The sequence below is a fragment of the Colossoma macropomum genome, unplaced genomic scaffold, assembly GCF_904425465.1.
Source record: "Colossoma macropomum unplaced genomic scaffold, Colossoma_macropomum, whole genome shotgun sequence".
NCBI lineage: Eukaryota > Metazoa > Chordata > Actinopteri > Characiformes > Serrasalmidae > Colossoma > Colossoma macropomum.
The window spans coordinates 9,054,163-9,074,585 of NW_023494797.1; the positions used below are offsets into that span (position 1 = coordinate 9,054,163).

Genomic DNA, 20,423 nt, shown 5'->3' on the forward strand with positions numbered 1-20,423 from the left:
TATATATATAGATATATATATATATATATACACACACACACACACACACCACATACATATATGTATATATATATATATATATATATGTGTGTGTGTATGCATACTAGTATAATTTTTTAAAGATTACATGCAAACAGATTGTTTTGTCATGTTACAGATCTATTTTAGAGGAATTTCTTTGTGTTTAACAGAACACTAATCAAAACTTTCAGCTTCAAAGCAAAGTGAGTTATCATAAAGGCACTTTGTAAATTGAACTTCCTATCATCATGTAAAATCTCAGAGTTGCAGGCCTACTCTATGAAGCATGCGAGTATACATTTCATAACCTTTTGCTACATTTACATGTTTGTTTTTTAACTTTCAGGGGTCTTTAGGGTCTAGTGTGCTTGAGGGCATATTCTATTAGCAAAGTTATCAGGTGAGGGTCACAAGCCCCGCTACAGCAGCCTAAACTAAGATTATACATTGTACAGAAAATGCAATGGTACTTTGCTGTGCAAAAGTGAAAGAGAAGAGCTCTCTCTGTCTCAGCTTAGAGAGAGAGAGAGAAAGAGAGATAGAGAGAGAGAGAGAGAGAGAGAGAGAGAGAGAGAGAGAGAGAGAGAGAGAGAGAGATGGTGACTCTGGGTTTATCTCTCAGCTCTAGGGCAGTGACTCCTCTGTCCTCTAGCCTACACATCAATAAGCTTCATTAGAGTGCACACTAATCAGATTGGCAGTACAGTGAATGGGAGGAAAAAGAGAGAGAGAGAGGGAGAGAGAGAGAGGGAGAGAGGAGGAGAGAGTAGAATAGATAGAGAGAGAGAGAGAGGAGGAGAGAGTAGAATAGATAGGGAGAGAGAGAGAGAGAAAGAGAGAAGAGTAGATAGATATAGAGAGAAAGGAGGAGAGAGAGGAGTAGAGAGAGAGAGAGAGAGAGAGAGCAGGAGGAGGAGAGTTGGGAGTGGTGTTCAGTAGTAGATCCTTGCAGGCTGAGTGTATTTGACTGCAGTGCTGTGGTGAAGCAGCAGCGCTCCTGATAGGCTCCTTCACTTTCCAGCCAGACAGCAGGCAAAGCCCTCCCTCTAACTCTCTCACCCACACACGCCTCTCTCTCCTCCTCTCCCTGCATCTACTGCTCACTCTGCTGCTGAACACACACTCACAGACACACACATATACTCTCACACACACAGCGACACACACACTCTCTCTCTGCGCATTTCGGGGACAGAAGCCGGTTACTCTTGCCCTCTCTCTGCATGACTGTCACAAAGGTAAGAGTGCTGCAGAGGGGCGGGGAGAGTGTCTTTGGGCTCCACTGCAGTGGGGTGATGCTGCTGGGTCTGCTGTTGCGTTAATCTGTGTGTGTGTGTGTGAGAGAGAGATTATGTTTTGGCGCAGCACAGGAGTTAGTCCAGGTAGAGTTGCTGCTACAGTGTTAACCCATGTGTTTACCATATAAATACAAATAATATTAGAACAAAAAAGAATTGATTTTATAAATGTTAGAGTTTTTGTTTAACCATTTCCAAAGCCCAGTATTATTTGTATTATTTATGCCTGGTTTGTCTGATCAATTACTCATTAAATTAAATCAGGAATGCTGCTGATGAAATGTAACAAATTCATACAGTGGTTGGGGACATTAAGGAGAGATATGGAACCAAACTTTGTAGCTGAAAAAACACATGTATAAGCATGTATATGTGAGTTTATTTTGTTGGTCAGCGGTCACTGTCCTCTAGTAGACCAGTGGTCAGGCTAATGTAGACTGGGTCAACTCTTAATGTCTGAGTGTGTCGGATTGTGTATTTGTGGCTTTAACACACTGATTACAGTACAAGCTCTTAATCCAGTGCTGTCCTGCATACAGACTGAACTGTGTGTGTGAGTGTGAGTGTGTTTTTACTGATGGGAAATGTTGTGTATATGTGTATGTCAGGCTGTCAGGTTGCAGGATGCACCGGTGAGTGTGTGCCTGAGTCCAGATGGAACTGATTTTATCATCACAGTGCACAGAGGAAGCCAAGGGAGCGTGTTTACGCATGTGTATTAGCGTATAACTTGTATGATAAAGCTGATATAAGCCTCAGCATAAATCTTAATTCATTAAGGGAGCTGAAGACTGGTGCAGTTATCACACCATTCTGAAGCATAATATACACATGTCCACTTACATTAACATGTTTAGTATGTGACACACATGAAGAGCAACTTTATTGTGACTGGTTTTGTAATGCTGCAATCCCAGTGCTGACATCCTTTCTCAATAGAAATAATGGGTGGCCACAACTTTCTAACACATGGGAATAGGATTCTAATACAGGGCAACAACTGCATTAAGCTGTAGCCACAATTTAGTAAAGCATGTGAGCAACTTAATTATCTTGTTGCTACATCTTAGAAGGTTGTGGCTCTGTTTTAACTCTCTCGTTCCCATGGTTTACCAAGTTGTGGCCATGAATTAACAATAACAACTTAACTATATAGTTCCCATGCCTAAGTTGTGGCCATGACTTAACAGTAACAACCTAACTGTCTTGTTCCCACACTTTACATGAGGCCATAACTGAACTGTAACAATTTAACCTTGTTACACAGCTTACTAAGGTGTGGCCATGCCTTAACTATCTCAGTCCCATACTTTATTAAGTCATGGCCATGACTTTAATATAACAACTATCTCATTCCCAGGCCTTACTAAGTTGTGGCCACAATTTAACAATAACAACTTAACTGTCTTGTTCTCATGCCTTACTAAGTTGTGGCTACAACTTAACTATGAAAATTTAATTATTTCCTTCTTATGCATTACTAAGTCGTTCCCATGACTTAACTATAACAACTTAGCTATTTTGTTCCCATGCCTTACTAAGTCATGGCCACAACTTAACTATCTTGTTCCTGTGCCTTACTAAAGTTGTGGCCAAGCACTATTTTTAATAAAGTATAGATTTCACCAGCGAGTCTCCACAATTTAGAGATTATTGCAGCACAAATAGCGTTGGATGGGAACCAGTCAATAAGAGCTTTTCTATCTTATTGTTAAATTTACTACTTCCAAGGGTCACAACTTTGTAAGAGTTAGCCCTATAATATTTGCACAACCCCCTAAGCCATATGTGTCAAACACAAGGCCTGTGAGACAAGTCAGGCCCGAGGCTCAGTCCTATTCGGCCTGCAAAATTATTTTAATTTTCTGTTAATATTAGCCCATTTCACCTTGAGCTGCACTACAGTTCCCAGCATGCACCGCAGTGTAATGTGTACTCCCTCTCCAACAACAGTCTATGGGACTGATGCTAAGTGTCTAGTACAAGCAAATGGGCAGTTTTAAAAAACCTACTGTACATTGGGGACATTTAAAGAGGTTTAACAGTTATCTGCAGATAATATAGTCTATATTCATATGCAATTTTTTTTACTGACTGATGTCAAATTACATGTTTTGTTGATTTTTTAAGTGAAAGTAGGTTAACACACCCTCTACAGACAACATGCATCTGCACATTTAAAGTACAGTTACTGTTTATTTAAAACATAAAATGTGGCCTGTTTTTTATATTTTTTTCCAATACATTAAACTCAGCAAATACATAGAAACTGTGCACTTCAATTAGCAGAAAAAGTCATATTTAACTTTGTACCCTGTAGAGTATAAATTACATTATTTTCACTTGGAAAATCGATAAGTAAAACATAATTTGTCTTGAAGTGTTCAAACCTTTGCATACAAGTGTATGTATGTGTGTTATCATAACTCTACATTTCCTGGACGTTCTCCACTCAAATGTCTGCAGGATATTGTATATAACTTATAGCGTTGTGTAACTTACAGAACTGGAGTTTGTGTGTGTGCGTGTGTGTGTGTGTGTGTGTGTGTGTGTGTGTGTGTATGTGTGTGTACATGTGTATGTATGTATGCATACGAATGTGCTGCTCTGCAGTGGAGGCAGAGGATGAGAATAAGGGTGGGGGAGCTGAATGATTAGGGCACTAGAGAACACTATGACCTTGAATTGAGTGTGTGTGTGTGTGTGTGTGCTGACAAAGCTGAAACAGCAGTCAGCACACACACACACACAGGCAGATTGAGATTGCATGGTGATATCTAAACACTGTCTTATTGTGCATTCGCAGCTGCACATGCACTCCCTACACCTGACCTCACCTGGCTCTCATTACGCTCCTGCTAGAAAGCAGAATCAGCTCGTTCTCTTTTCAAATAACTGAGCCTGAATAGTATATTCTTGTGCCCTTCTGGCCTGATGTCCGGTGTTATACGTTTCTAGCTGTAGTCTTCAGTGTGTGTGAGGACAGACAGAGACAGGATATCCACTGTGACTGCAGGGACAGAAACGGCCAGCGCCCCAGACAGTTGTCTGTAGAACAGGATGCATCTCTCAGCCTCTCTCAGTACACATTATCACGAGTTCTCTCAGCTTCCTACAACAAACAGCAGCATTCAGGCCTGCAGGCTCCTCACTGTTTTTCTATCTCTGTAAAACTGCAGTCATGTAATAATTTTAAAAGAACATTCTGAACTTTATGGTTGGCTATACTTAATAATAGGTTAATAATACACTTTAAAAAAGAGAATCACTTGTCATATAACAATTCAATAATACAGACAGAGCATGACTGAAATGTTATATACTAGACATAAAAATAACTGCTTTATTCACATTTAGCCAGAGTATTTTGGGAACAATGAAAAGTAATGATGTGAAAAAAATAGTAAAAAATAATAATAATAGTAATAAATAAAAATAATTTTCTATAGTAATTTCCTGATATGAAATTACTATAAATAGTTATTTCATCAGCAAAATTCAATCACTGTTTGTTGAATATGGGACATTCTGGATATTGATTTTATTGTAAATTCATTCTAATAATGCTATACAGCTTTCACAATTACAGTCGTATACAAAATTTTGAACCCCCTGGTCAGATGACATGGTTTTGTTGATTTTCCAGGTGAAAATAAGTTAAAACATCCTCTACAGAGAACACAGTTAAATATTGCACTCTTTCCTCCATATAAAATTTGGTGCAGGTTAAGTGTATTAAAGGTAACACATTATTTGGAATTATCTTTTATAGATGATTAATAAACTTAACAGATAATCAGTAACACATCAACAACATTTCAGTGAAACAGCAGTCATGAATACATTGAAGTAAATATCTTGCAGATGTATTGTTACATTGAACATTGCTTACATTAAGTAGATGTATTGTTAATTTGTTACTTCCATTACACAAAACCTAACCCTAACCCTGGCCCTAATCCTAACCCTGACCTTAACCTGAACCCAGAACCTAATCCTAACCCTGACCTTAACCTGAGCCCAGAACCTAATCCTAACCCTCATATGTTTTTGACATGTTACTGAGAGTCCATTGAGTGTTTGTTTCATCTAACAGGACACAATAAAGTGTCACCGTATTAAAATGTGCAAAACATAATTTGACTAAGGGCATGCAAACTTTTGCACCCGGCTGTAATGTATTTTTAATCAACAAACAAGTTTGCAATATGCAAGCTAGACTATTAGTGAATAAAAGTAATAAAATATGGCTGATAAGTGAAGAAAAAAAAACAATGGGCCTTATTCATCAATATCTTCCTAAGTTTGTTCTTAAATGTGTTCTTGAGAAAGGTCATAAGAAAAAAGTCTACGTCAGACTCACGACGTGTTCTTAAAGCACAGAATTGTTCGGACCTTTGTGCTCTTAAATGTGCTCAGATTCAGTACTTAACTAAGAACAAATCCCAAATAAGAAAACAAATGAATGTCAGAATCTTCATGAAAACTGTGTAAGTGGATTTTAAGAAAAAAAAAATTCTTCTTTAGAATGGTTGGTGAATAAGGCCCAATCTTGGTACACTGAAGAAAAATCTTATGATGGATAAAATGTAAAAGGCAGAGCTACTGAGAAAGAACACAGTCATATGACTACTGAACAGACTTCTTCTGTTCTTTCTGCATTGTGGAGCATGAAAGCTGGAGCTTTAGATCATTAAAATTCATACAGAGGCAGAGAGAAAGAGAAAAAGGCAGAACGAAGAACCAGAGAGAGCGAGAAGAGAGAGATACAAAGTTTAAAGGGCATTTACTTGCTGGTACAAGGTCAGGTTTTCTACCCTCGTGTCTATATAGACAGCATGGCTAACTGCCAGTGAATAAAATCAAACAGTGGCATCAACAGCCATCAGAGATTTAAACATATAAACAACAGTGAAACAGAACGCTGTGCTTGTATGTGTTAGGGATGCACTGATTTGGAATCGCTGGACTGATAAAACCTTGTCATGGCTGATACTCATATACATTTTTTCCTGTGTGTTTGAAAACAAACTCACACTAAAACCTGTATGTGAAGTGCAGTGACCGTGTGGCAGATTTAAACCCTGAACATGGATCACTGATCAATGAAAGATTTACATCATCTTATATAAACAATTTACATTGTTTAGCAAATTTCCAGATCTACTTACAATGCCAGGTGAATGTAACATCACATCACATTGACACAGGTGTGAAGGGGTCTGAAAGTCTTAGGTGCTTAGCCCCTCACGTAGCACAGTAATAAATAACAATCTATACATGTTAATGAACACACTGTCCTTACACAAATATAAAGACATAAATATAAAACAAATACACATAATCATACACACTCAATGCACTATCCCATCACACAATATGCAGACATAAACTACTGAGGATATCAACATGCAATGTGACAGAACCAGCCAGACACTCCTGCTAAAAAACAAGAAATAAGGCTTTACTTGTACAGTGTTTGACAAGACTCGTAATCTGTGAACAGGCATGGGTCAATTCCAAAAAGGGCAAACATAACAAAGGCAACCAGATCCAAAAGGGCAAAGACAATAAGGCTAAGTCAGAAAATTCAGCAACAAGGTCAAATACATGAGAAAAGCAAACACAGGCAAATAGGAAACAATACCTCACCACTAGACTAAGATAAAGCCTGGGCTTTTTAACTAAACTAGACGAGTCATGTGACACAGAAAACTGGTGCAACATGTAAGTATTTGGGTGATTGTGAATGATGATAGAAGGATTGAGGAAGTTCATTGGTCATATGAATTCCCACAGGATTCTGGGAAATGGAGTCCAGGTATGAGTCGGAGCCGGAGGGCTGCAAGATATAAATATTTGAGATTTATATATTATAATAAACACTCAGCAGCAGTCCGCCATTCATACAAAGTACACACAGTCACATATACATCGTACACAATAGGACACACATTATAATGTCCAATACAGGTGACCTGTCAATATACATGACCCTGAGTGGGCACTATACCACACATGATGCATAGCATATAGGAGAGGGGGTGTCAGTCTGTAGCACTGTTAGCAGTAGTTAGCAGAAGTCCTTCTCACAGATTGCTATAACAGTGGCATTCCTGCTTGTACACAGAATCAAACCGTGGTCTTTCGCATAGGAGGTGGTGATGTTATCCACTATGGCACCTCTTTGAGTTTGTTAAAAAGAAAAGAAAAACTCAGTAGCAGTTATTTGCGTTGTGTGAAAACAAGGTGCAAAATTATTGATTACAATTATCAGTTGTAATCATTTGTATTGCTGTATTGTGACTAGAATGGAACTTTGTGGCTAGTTTGTTAGCTTGGGGCTAAAATATTAGCTTGAGGCAAAAGTGTTATATTAAGAAACTATAAAGCATGAGTTTTATTTCAAAACCTTTACCTTTTAAATATCGAATACTCTAATAAACTGAAAATGACCATAAGGCACATTTTCAACCACTCTTTATTTTTGCTGGATCAAAAATGTATTGAACTGAGACATCACTGTATCATATCAAATTGAATTCTAAGTACTGTGCATCGTTAAACCCCTACTTGTGCACCTCTAGTATGTGTGTATAGTGTTATGTATTGAGGAAAGCTTTGTGAATCTGATTTCCTTAGTTTGTGTAGAAATGTAGAGGCTATGTTGACTGAACTACTCTGTGTTTAGCACTGCCAGATTATTAAAGTACAGCATGAGAGAGAATGAGACAGAGTGTGTCTGAACTCGTTGGCTGTGAGTGGTGTCTGTGTGTGTAGGAGGCTGCGAGTAACTGGGTGGAAGGTAAAACACATTAGATGCAAATGGGATAAATGTTCTCAAATGCAACTGTACTGAAAACAGAGATGTGCTTGTCGTTCAAACCCTTTAAACTGATGAATAGAAGTGGTTCAAAATCTAAAATCTAAAATCTAAACATTTTATGTTAAATTGTGCATAGGCCTGTCACAATTACTACATAGGCCTGTCACAATTACTGCATAATGACCTGATTGCAATTATTTGAGCTGACAGCAAATATTTTTCACAGTTGTTAGTTTTCACAATCACGTTTACATATTTATAAACACAATGTGGACACATTTACTTTTAGCTGTGTTAAGAAAAGTGCATAGGAAGAAGAAAGCAAACAGAAAACACAATAAAAGAAAGAAGAAACATCAGTTTCTTCTAACAAATTCTAACTTCTAACTTGTGCTATAACACGTGCGTGTTTTAGATTGTGCTGCATGTGTGAACACTTGGGATCTACTAAGTAGTATTTGGCAGTATCCCCTTTTTAATACTTTCAAACCATATAACACTTTTTGCCATTTATCTAGTGTTATTTCAAAATCTGAAAAAAAGGAGTTCCCTTTATATGGTTATCAAATAAGTGAGCATTTTCAAGGCATCAATTTTTAAGCCAGCAGCAGGCCACAGACCCAAACAGTGCCACCCTTCACAGTACAGGTTTGATTCTGAAAAGTGGTGCTCTGCTGACACAAATTTAGATGATAAAATTGTTTGAGAGAGCAAAAGTGGAGTGACAGTAAGCCGGAATCAAACCTGTTCTGTGGTGTTTGGGAGTGAGCTTAGTTAGCAGGTAGCACAAAGTCGAGTGACTGGTGTTGGAGTGAGAGCAGAAATTGAACAAAAAATAATTGTTCGGTGCTGGGTGCAGAGAATCTGTGGTTCTGCTATGTGTTGCTTCTTTTTCTGAGGTTTTTCCTGGCTCTGATTTCCCCTTTTTTTTCTGTTAGCGCCACCTATTGGTAGGCTCTAACACCACCAATCAGTGAGCCCTTTAAAATAAAAATTAATGGAATATGTTTATCCATTTAGAATTGGAATAGAAATTTGACACATCATAATTTTGAAATACTATCATTATTTTTAATTATTGTCATCATACCGTCACACCCCTACTACTAAGTATTGACATTTAGGAATGAGATAGCTAACCCAACCAATTCAGCCACTTTAGGTTTGTACTTTATTAGATACATCAGGCATGCGAGAATGTGAGGTGCTGAGTGGGCTGATTGAACTGCAACTGCTAAAAACAATAGCACAAAAGTAACAAAAGAGCAGAGGTTTTAAATATTTTGAGCATAGCGAAGACCCATGTGTAATTTTTGTAGGATGGAGCATTTTGTTTACTGTAATAATCTCTTGTTAGAGATTAACACAAGCGGGTGTAACACAAGCAGGTGTAACACAAGCGGTTTCAGCACATCATATCAACAATCTGATTAATCAGCACTCAATTCATTAATGTCTATATTTTTACCACTCTACTGTCCTTAATTGTACATATTGAATCACAGTATTGCTTACCATGGTTACTTTCCTGCACTTTATATGTAAATAAGACTGTATTTTGCACTTCTGGTTACATGCTAACTGCATTTCATTGGCTCTGTACCTGTACTCCGCAAGATGACAATAAAATTGAATATAATCTAATTTAATTTTAAGTTTGTCCAGCAAGAGAGAGGAATGACAGCGGTGCGTGCATCAGTAGATGTTGTGTTGGTCATATGATATCATTTCATGGTATCCAAACAATTTAAATAAATAAATAAATACAGAAAGAAAGAAATAGATACATAAATAAATAAAACACATAGGTTTTGACATGACATTGCAGTGTATGTCACTTATACTCTACTGCTAAACATTTTTTTCAACCCCAACTGCATTCCTATTTTACATACAATGAACAAAACAAGATAATTTTCAGTTCAATTCAGTTTTTTTCAATTGCAATTAATGGCATCGTATGCTAAAATTTCATGATCATGACTGGCCTAAGTGTACGTTGAAATTAAGAATGTTACCATTTTAGAGATACAAGGTTTTGTTACAACAGCGATGTCCCCTGTGTACTTATATGCATGTGTTGCACTGACCTCTGATATAGCCTCCAGCATTCAGCTGCTCCTGTCTGATCATTAGATGTCGAGTAGGGAGAAAGTTGCAGGATAAAAATGTTTTCTATGGCTGGGGAGAAAATGTCAGCTTTGTTTGACTGTGCCGGGGGTTCAATACCCTCCCATAGTCACTACAGCACATATGCATAAACACGCTAACTTAACACAGAGATCATTCTACCAGCAGCACACACACTTAAGCTGCAGAGCAGAAGCTGAGCCCAGCCGTACCTACTTGCTGCCCTATCGACCGTTGCCTACGGTTACCTCGAGTGATTCCCACTTGGCTCAGAGTTTGTGTGCACACACGTGGCTCAAGGAACTCAAATAATGGACTACTGCACACACACTCACATAGACACACCTTAGGCTCTTTTGAATAGTAAGCCATGTCTAGCATTTCAGAGTGACCACTTTCTTAAAAGGTATTGTCCATTTTCACAGGTAACAGTATGTCACCCAATGACAGAAACAATGCAAGTTTATTTGAGATGACATAACAGCTTGAAATGCAAGCATAGCATGTTTGCAAAAATAGTTATTTTACATTAGTAGTTCGATATTGTTCAATATTGTTTATTGTTCAATAAAACAAAAGAGATCAGTTCAGAGTGTATGTCACTATGTACACAATATATATATATATATATATATATATAGTGAGTTTGCTGATAAAAGTATTAGAGTAGTTACTGCCAATTCATCGAGAAGCTCAATCAAATGTGGCTTTTCATAAGCCAATATTATACACAATATAAATTGGTCATTTGGCAAAAAACATATTCCAGAATGTCAAATTAAGCAAATATTGAAAATGAACTGTTTTTATTGTAATGTTAATTGGCAGAGTAGCATAAACTTACTGAAATTATGCAGCTATATCATCTATGAAAATACAAATAGTGGATCGATCAGAATTTAGTATCGGCTGATACTCAATGTTAAAAGACACAGAACAGATCTGGGCCAAAAAAGATAATCAGGACATCCCTAATTAAACTGGACGATGATGCCTGAAGAATTGTGCAGCAACCCTGTATAGGCTGCTTGCATACGCTGATGTGAAATGCATTCAGTCTTCCTTAAAGTACGTTTAGCAAGAAAACAAAACTATTCATCACTTAATTCCTTTCCTGATGTGACTTCGTGGTGGACTAATGACAGAACAGCCTTTCCTCTTCAAAAATTCAAAATGCTGAGTGAAATGCAGAAAGATGTGGAGCCTGAGGATTCAGTTCATAGCAGACCAGTGGGCTGTGTGTGTGTGTGTGTGTGTGTGTGTGTGTGTGTGTGTATGAGAGAGAGAGAGAGAGAGTATGATGAAGTGAGACAAGAGAGGATGTGTTTCCTGTTCAGGCCTTGAGCTGGTGAATGAATGCACTGGGACACAGATAACCAGCAGCTGTGTTTTGTCTTTTTTCCTGATGTTCCTGATGTCTCTCTCTCTCTCTCTCTCTCTCTCTCTCTCTCTCTCTCTCTCCCTCTCTCTCTCTCTCTCTCTCTCTCTCTCTCTCTCTCTCTCTCTTTTCAACTTAAAACTCCACTCTGGGAGAAAAAAGTGCTACATTGAATTTACTTGATTTAAATGACTCATCAGATCGTTTTCACATCAATAAAACATATTACAGGAAACTCTATCTTGTCTTTCAGTTTACTGACTATTGTTAATAACTCTGCTGACGTAATACATTTTGTACATGCAGAAATTGTTTCTTTCTCCTTCTCTTTTTTCTCTCTGTTTCTCTCCCTACTTCTCTGTCCCTCTCTTCTCTCTGTCTTTCTCACTCTCTCTCTCTCTCTCTCTCTCTCTTTTTCTGTCTCTCTCTCTCTCTCCCTCTGTGCTGTGAAAAGAGAGAAAAATACTGTGCAAGCAAATGCTTCCGCTTTACGCACACGCGTACACACACTCACAGTTTGCTGTTTGCTGTAAGGCCAAGGGCAACATCCGTAAAAATCTCATTGTAGCCCTCTTTAGTCATGGATCAAGATTAGTTAAAGCAATGTCTGCAAAAACTCACAACTACAGCAAAACCTACTCTCAAGCTAGAAAACGCTTATGAATCTGCCATTTGCTGACCGGTCCTGGAAAAATCGTCAGTACCTTAACTGTCCTCTGTAGGGATGGTCCGCTTCCACAGAGCGACTGTGGGCTTTACTCCTTTTCCTCTGTGTGGATTTTGATGTAGGTCTGTGGGGACCTCACGAGTGCTAGGATCATGATGTATTTCATTCACCATACATCTACATAGCACTTGATGTGGTTCAGTGGAAAAATACAGCTGTCACATACTGAGAATCCCTCCAGCACAGGAAGGAGGGAGGATCATGCAGAGACACTGGAAATAAAGAGGGAAAGAGAGAAAGGCAAGGCAAGGGAGAGATCGGAGATGAAAAGGATACAGTGCTGTGCAAAAATTGGAGACCGGTCTTCATTTTTTAATTTCTCGCCAATAAGTTATTAATTCTTCAGGAGATATTTCTGAGTTTATTGCATAGGATAGAAGGTCCACTTGCAGAGGAAAGTGAAACTCAAAGGATTGAAAAATCTTACTTTTGACCTTTTGGAAGATAGAAAATAGGCCTCCTAACAACTGTGCAAGACCAGGTGGACCACCACAACTATCACCATCAGATAAACATTACTGAAAGCTTTCATCTTCGAGAGAGAGGAGAAAATCAAGCTCTGCTCTTACTTCAGATCTGAAAAAATCCACAAATGTTTCTGTCCATCCTTCCACTGTGAAAAGGAAAACTCAATGTTATGTGTGTGAAAGGATGTGTAGCTGCCAGGAAGCTGTTACTGAGAAAAAGTGTGCAGACCTTAACATCATTGAATATGTTTATCGATTACTTGGATCATGAAAAGTAGAAAATTCAACCATCTTTTAAGACCGAACTTTGGAGGTGTGAAAAATATCCCTGCAGATTTCTTTGAAACACTGATAGCAAGTCTACTAAGAAGTGTGGGAGCTGTAATAAAGGCAAACGGTGAACACAGTAGATACTGGAAAAAGTATGTTTAGTTGTTGAGGCTTCTGTGTAATTTTCTGCTAAATAAGTTTTCTGCTTTTCTCCTGTTGCCAAAAAACAAATAATGTGTACTTAATGGCGATTCGATTCGATTACGATTCAGAGGGCTGCGATTGTCGATGCATATTGATGCATCTTTTTTTTGTCTATACAGGATTTCTTTTTTCTCATTGTGTGAGAACTTGGTAGTTTTAAAGCTAAGTATTTGTAATGATCCATAATGAATTTACTTCCAACATCTTTTATTAATAAAACAAATGGAAGTGATGTGGCAGGTGAACTGGAAGGCTCTCATTCACTGCTCTTGTTTGGAGCACATGAGACGCAGGCTGCCACTCATCTGCGATAAAATGAAAAACGTGTGGAAACATGTAATATGGTTTCTTATGCTTGTCGTTTCGAAAATAGTTTGGTGTGACACAACTTGCATATAGTATGGCTCTTGTCCAGGTCCTTTCCCCCCTCAACTTCATAGAAGCCAAACTGCTTCCATACGCCAGCTCAGGGGTCGGCAACATATGGCTCTTTTACTGTCCTGATAAAAATAAAATAATCCTCATTTGCAGCAAAATAAAGCTCTGCTGATCGTTCTGCTTTTAACAATAGATGGTGTTCAACGCTGCTAATTCACCACCCCATAACCCTGAAGGCTGGTGTGCAGACTGCAGGTCACATAGCAATGCAGTCTCGACAGTCTTAGCTAGTAGCTAACGAAAAGGCAAAGAGACAGATTTAAGGCGAACATTTGGAGACGAATGGACTTGGTACGTTAAATCTGCAACGAGAGAGTGTAGAACACTAAAGCTTGCTAAGCTGAAGTCAGCTTCTCGTTTGAACTGTCCCGTTTCACCTTAAATGGTGCCGCATTTACATTCTGGCACCTCTGGAGAATGAGAAGCTGACTTCAGCCTCGTAGATAAAACAGTCGAATGTTAAGAGACATTTTACAAGAAACTATTTTTGAAGTTTTCTGGTGAAGATGGGAGGAAACTGGCTTAGTTTAAAGCAGAGCAAAGTAAGTTGTAGCCTATACTGTGACATTATCACATACTGAGACATATTGGACATTAAATGTTGTGGCTCCCAAGGTGGTTTGATTTTTGTTGAAAGGACAAAATGGCTCTTCTTAACATTTGTTATGTGCCGTCACAGAGCGTCCAGGTGCTGCACTTCCACACTTCCAAGTTCTGCCTTTTGCGTTCCATCAACATTACATTATAAATTGAATATTTAGAAAATCGATTTTTGACATTTGTGAATCGATTCAGAATCATCCGCGTCTCATCGCAAGGCACCTAAGAATCGATTTTTCCCCCCACTCCTCGTCTCTGACTGTACACATACAGAACAGTCAGTGATAAGCCAGCAGAGGGACATTATAACACAATGCAATGATAAACCAGAAGAGGGGGCATTATACATCCCAATGGCCTGGAGAAGTCATTAGAGTCTACACTTACAGTTAGCATTCATGCTGGACACATTATCCAGATCATTATCGCTGTGTAGAACAGCACAAATTTGGAGGATTTGGAGTGGCTCTATGGCACTGGTTCTAAAATAGTATGGCGGCTGACGTGCACAGTATGTGTGTGTGTGCTCAGAGGTTGAGTGGGAGCCACCACTTGCCGAGCTGAGAGCTCATTTCAGCAGGAGAGAGATGAGACTATTTTTATAGGATTAGAGCTCTGGGCTGTGTGTGTCTGTGTGTGCATGCATGTGTATGTATGGATGTGGTTGTGGATGTGTGTTGGTGTGTATGTGTGGGGTCAGTAGTGGAGTGCATCACCACAGAAGGAAGCATTTCCGCCTACACAGCACAGTTAATGGGGGAGAGAGAGAGAGAGAGAGAGAGAGAGAGAGAGAGAGAGAGAGAGAGAGACTGAACGAGTGGGAGAGAGTGAGAGCCGGGTCAGTCAGTGAGCTACTCTTGTCGATGGGTGGGTGTATTACATACAGTGCTTTTACTTTCTTTTTTACTCTATATGTAAAATATGTCTAGTTTCTAATAAGTCTGCCTCTCACTGTCTAGGGAATATATATTTTAAAGTATTTTCAACTAAACCCTTTTGATGCAGACATCTTAACACATTTCCGCTTCATTTTCTTGACTTATTTCCCTCAGGACCTTCTAGGCCTTCAGAAAAGGCCCAGTGATTTCTGGGAACTACAAAAATGCATGTCTCTTAATTTTTAATCAATAGAATCATAGTTGCATTTAAACTCTTCGGTAACACTTTACATTAAGGGTCGCTAATCAATCATTAAATATATAATAATCAACTATTAGTTTCCAATTATTTAGTTATTAGTTAACTCTTCATTAAGCATTAGCTATCACTTAGTAATTGATTAAGCACTTATCAATTAATAATTAAGTACACTGTTAGTTGATAAGTTAGTTTGTCGTTAGTTTGTGGCTTACTTACTCATTATCGGTGTGCTAATTGCTGCTTATTACATTGTTAATTAACTAATAAGTATTTTTCTTCATATAAAGAAGTAACGTGATAACTTACTAGCACTTATGTGTTAATCACGCTAATTATCTGTTAATTAACTTTCCATCACCTCCATATATTCAGTTGCTTCACTTTTCTCACTTTGGTTCATTAAAGATGCTTATGGTCACATCTGACCGTAAGATGAGCGCACACAAATTCATGGACGGTTTTGTTATTCATCACGCTCATCTTGGCATATCTGTACTCATATCTGGTAGGAGTGCATGTAAATTTGGGCATAAATGCTGGATATGTGGCTAATTAACCAAAACTATTATCAACATAATCTGTAATTGCAAAAATAAGAACAACAATAGAACATTTCAGTAATACTAATTTGTGTGCATGACAGTCCAGTACAAAAGTGGATGTACTTACTTTACATGCACATTGATATAAACAAGTGCTGCAACTATTTCATGCTCCATTTAAAGAGGCATTACACTGTGCTTTTGTTTCATACTACTGACTCACAAACACAGCTTCAGTCATACACTGCAATAATACAGCGTTTATTTTAGGGAATTAATTACACTAAACAATCACTCTACTATGTTAACAACACTGAGAGTATTTAGTTTTATTTCACATTTTATTTTTTTCCAGTTGTTTTCATTTTAATACTAGAAAGTTTGGTCAGCAGGGGAGGAGTACACTCACTGCTGGACATCAAACTCCACCCACGAGCACAGCCATTAGCTTTCATGCCAAACACTGCCATTTTATTGGCTGGCTACTGAAACATCTGCATGAATTAGTGTGTGCTTCATGTAAATGATATGTAAATGAGGTGCTGGTAGGCTGGTTTCATGCACTGAAGCTGATTTATCATTTATGCTCAAATCTCCACTTGTTTCCACATCGTACAAACTTATTATGAATCAGACGCAGAGCAGTTCATACCGTATAAAAGGCCAAAAAAGGTGTTCTTTTTTTACGTAACTGATGATTAATGGGCCCTTTTCACAAGATTCGTGGTTACTTCCGGTTTAAGCATTAGCAGGGTAAAACTCACTTCCTCTCCATAAAGCTACTGCAGACGCGATGTCAAAATGTTTAGTAGTGAACTGTAACGCTCAAACACTGAGCTACAACAGCTGTATTTTAGTTTTCCTGCACGGTTGTGACAGCGAGAGTAAGAAGTGGACGGAGGGGCTGATTTGTAAACAGAGCTAAAATGCTGTAAGTTGTTTTTACTGCAGTTCTGCTGCAGCTGCTTCACATCAAGCAGCCTCTGTGTCTTTATACAACACGCCAGCGATTTCGGTAATATTCTGTTTTCAAAAGAAAGAAGAGCTTTTATATGTAGCATGAATGTTATAGACTCTGTTTATATTAAGCTAGCTATACTGGCTAGAAGCTGCTGCTAACCAAACTAGCCCGGCTAACATGAAGCAGCTTTTTCAGATGTTTTTTTCAGCTCGGAGTCGCGTTTTTGACTGAGCATTGAAAGGTGGATGTTTTCTGAAGTGCTGCTTCAAAAATTGCCATGAAACTATAAGAATAATGCTGTTTGGCAGATCGCTAACATAGCCAGCGTTAGAGCTAACTTAGCTTTAAAGTTTGCTGCTCATACGAAGCTGGTGCTCAAACTGCTAATGGCAGGCTAGCTAATTAGTGACTGTAGCCTGCTAGCCTACCGTCGGCTAATACCGTTTAAACAAGGTCTGTAAAATAGACTTTACATGTAAAAGTTTTTGTTTACGTTTATGTCAGAAGTCACTGCCATCATGTAGCTAAATGTGTCACAGAACCTGCTCCACGTTAGCCGGCTGGTGGCAGTAGCTAATGAAAGCTAACTAGCTTCCTTATTTTGGGAATACAGCTACAGTCAGAAATGGCTTCTAGCGTTGCTAGCTAGCTACAGCTAAACAACGTCTACCAAATTCATACTACACAGAAGAACTTTTATTTCTTTTGAAAACAGAAATATTACAGAAACCGCTGGCATGTTGTTCAACTACAGAGACACTGCTTGATGTGAGCAGCTGCAGCAGCAGTAAGCAGGGCTACGCCACACACAGCATTTTAGCTGTGTTTAAAGTTAAATCAGTGCTTCCATTCACTTCCTGTTCTCACTTTTTGTCATGATAGTGCACAAAAACTAACATATGTCTGTTGTAGCTCAGTATTTGAGCATTATAGTTCACTGCTAATGCTTAATCCGGACGTAATCGCGACTCTTTGTGAAGAGGGCCCATGGCCATTAGATCTTTACATTTTGACCATTAATTACTTCTTAAATTCCACTTAATCAACCATTCTTTGCTTCTTAAATTCCTCTTACTTAATCATTAATTACTGCTTTTGTGTTGTCACTTTACTTGGAGGGACACAAAAGCAGTAATTAATGATTAAGTGAGAGGAATTTAAGAAGTAATGAATGGTTGATTAAGTGGAATTTAAGAAGTAATGAATGGTTGATTAAGTGGAATTTAAGAAGTAATTAATGGTCAAAATGTAAAGATGTAATGGCCATTAATCATCAAAGTTCCGTAAAAAAAGAACACCTTTTTTTGCCTTTTATACGGTATGAACTGCTCTGCGTCTGATTCATAATAAGTTTGTACGATGTGGAAACAAGTGGAGATTTGAGCATAAATGATAAATCAGCTTCAGTGCATGAAACCAGCCTACCAGCACCTCATTTACATATCATTTACATGAAGCACACACTAATTCATGCAGATGTTTCAGTAGCCAGCCAATAAAATGGCAGTGTTTGGCATGAAAGCTAATGGCTGTGCTCGTGGGTGGAGTTTGATGTCCAGCAGTGAGTGCACTCCTCCCCTGCTGACCAAACTTACTAGTATTAAAATGAAAACAACTGGAAAAAATAAAATGTGAAATGAAACTAAATACTCTCAGTGTTGTTAACATAGTAGAGTGATTGTTTAGTGTAATTAATTCCCTAAAATAAACGCTGTATTATTGCAGTGTATGACCGAAGCTGTGTTTGTGAGTCAGTAGTATGAAACAAAAGCACAGTGTAATGTGTCTTTAAATGGAGCATGAAATAGTTGCAGCACTTGTTTATATCAATGTGCATGTAAAGTAAGTACATCCACTTTTGTACTGGACTGTCATGCACACAAATTAGTATTATTGAAATGTTCTATTGTTCTTATTTTTGCAATTACAGATTATGTTGATAATAGTTTTGGTTAATTAGCCACATATCCAGCATTTATGCCCAAATTTACATGCACTCCTACCAGATATACAGAGTACAGATATGCCAAGATGAGCGTGATGAATAACAAAACCGTCCATGAATTTGTGTGCGCTCATCTTACGGTCAGATGTGACCATAAGCATCTTTAATGAACCAAAGTGAGAAAAGTGAAGCAACTGAATATATGGAGGTGATGGAAAGTTAATTAACAGATAATTAGCGGGATTAACACATAAGTGCTAGTAAGTTATCACGTTACTTCTTTATATGAAGAAAAATACTTATTAGTTAATTAACAATGTAATAAGCAGCAATTAGCACACAGATAATGAGTAAGTAAGCCACAAACTAACGACAAACTAACTTATCAACTAACAGTGTACTTAATTATTAATTGATAAGTGCTTAATCAATTACTAAGTGATAGCTAATGCTTAATGAAGAGTTAACTAATAACTAAATAATTGGAAACTAATAGTTGATTATTATATATTTAATGATTGATTAGTGACCCTTAATGTAAAGTGTTACCAACTCTTCAAATATTTTAGTACTACTCTTGTTTTATTGTTCTGTATGAAAACAAAAGTGTTCAATTCTTCAAACACTGAGTGAAAAATAAGGGAATTGTTTTTCTCTGTGGTATCTAAGTAGATATAGCTAAGTCAAGTCAGTTCAAAGGTTATTTATATAAAGCTTTTTACAACAGGTGAAGGCAGGCGAGCAGGGGACACCCGATCAAGGCAGATGAATGTATGTTGTATGAAAAGGCTCTACCCCTTTATTAACTTTATTAATTCTAGGGTCTAATAGAGAGCCAGCACTAAAAGTGAGCCAGTGTGATGGTTCAAAATAAGAGAGAAGTTCACTCAGGTACTGAGAGGCCGTTTAGAGCTTTACATGTCAGTAAAAGAATTTTGTGCTCAGTACAGAATTTAACTGGCAGCCAGTGTAGGGTTGATAAAACTGGGCTGATATGGTCAAACATTGTAGTTCTTGTTAAGGACTCTGGCTGCAGCGTTCTGGAATAACTGAAGCTTGTTAAGGCTTTTGCTGGAACACCCAGACAGCAGAGCATTACAGTAATTTAACCTTGTGGTGATAAAGGCATGAACTAAAGAACCTGTAAATGGATGGTTCTTTAAATAACCATTTTTGTAAATTAGAAATGCCACGTTTTATATTGCTGCTGTCGGAAGAAAACCTTGTATCTCTATTTTTGTCGTTTTTCAGTTTTTGACATAATTTGAAAATGCCTGTTGCTCTTTACATTGTGTGTAAATGTCATGATGAATGGACCAAAAGAAATGGCCCAAAATGACTTTAAAAAAGTCTGGTTCCATTGACTTATTAAAGGTAAAGTAGGTTTATTTCCTTCTCCTGTAAAGTTACCATTATAGAGATATTTTATTATTTATTATTTTTATAACAAACACTGGTTGTAGTTTTCTGCTTCAA

The 20,423-nt window shown here is 37.9% G+C and overlaps 1 protein-coding gene across 2 annotated transcripts in view; it reads left to right on the plus strand.

Annotated features, from left to right (window-relative positions):
- Nucleotides 1–915: 915 nt before the first annotated feature.
- Nucleotides 916–20,423, plus strand: part of coro2ba (coronin, actin binding protein, 2Ba) — an 89,137-nt gene continuing 69,629 nt past the window's right edge. For both annotated transcript variants that reach the window (XM_036584223.1, XM_036584219.1), the window contains exon 1: nucleotides 916–1,259. Coding sequence is in view for 1 of the 2 variants with exons in the window: in XM_036584219.1 (XP_036440112.1) it covers nucleotides 1,245–1,259 (15 nt within the window). In the remaining variant the exon portion in view is untranslated. The remainder of the gene's footprint in view (nucleotides 1,260–20,423) is intronic.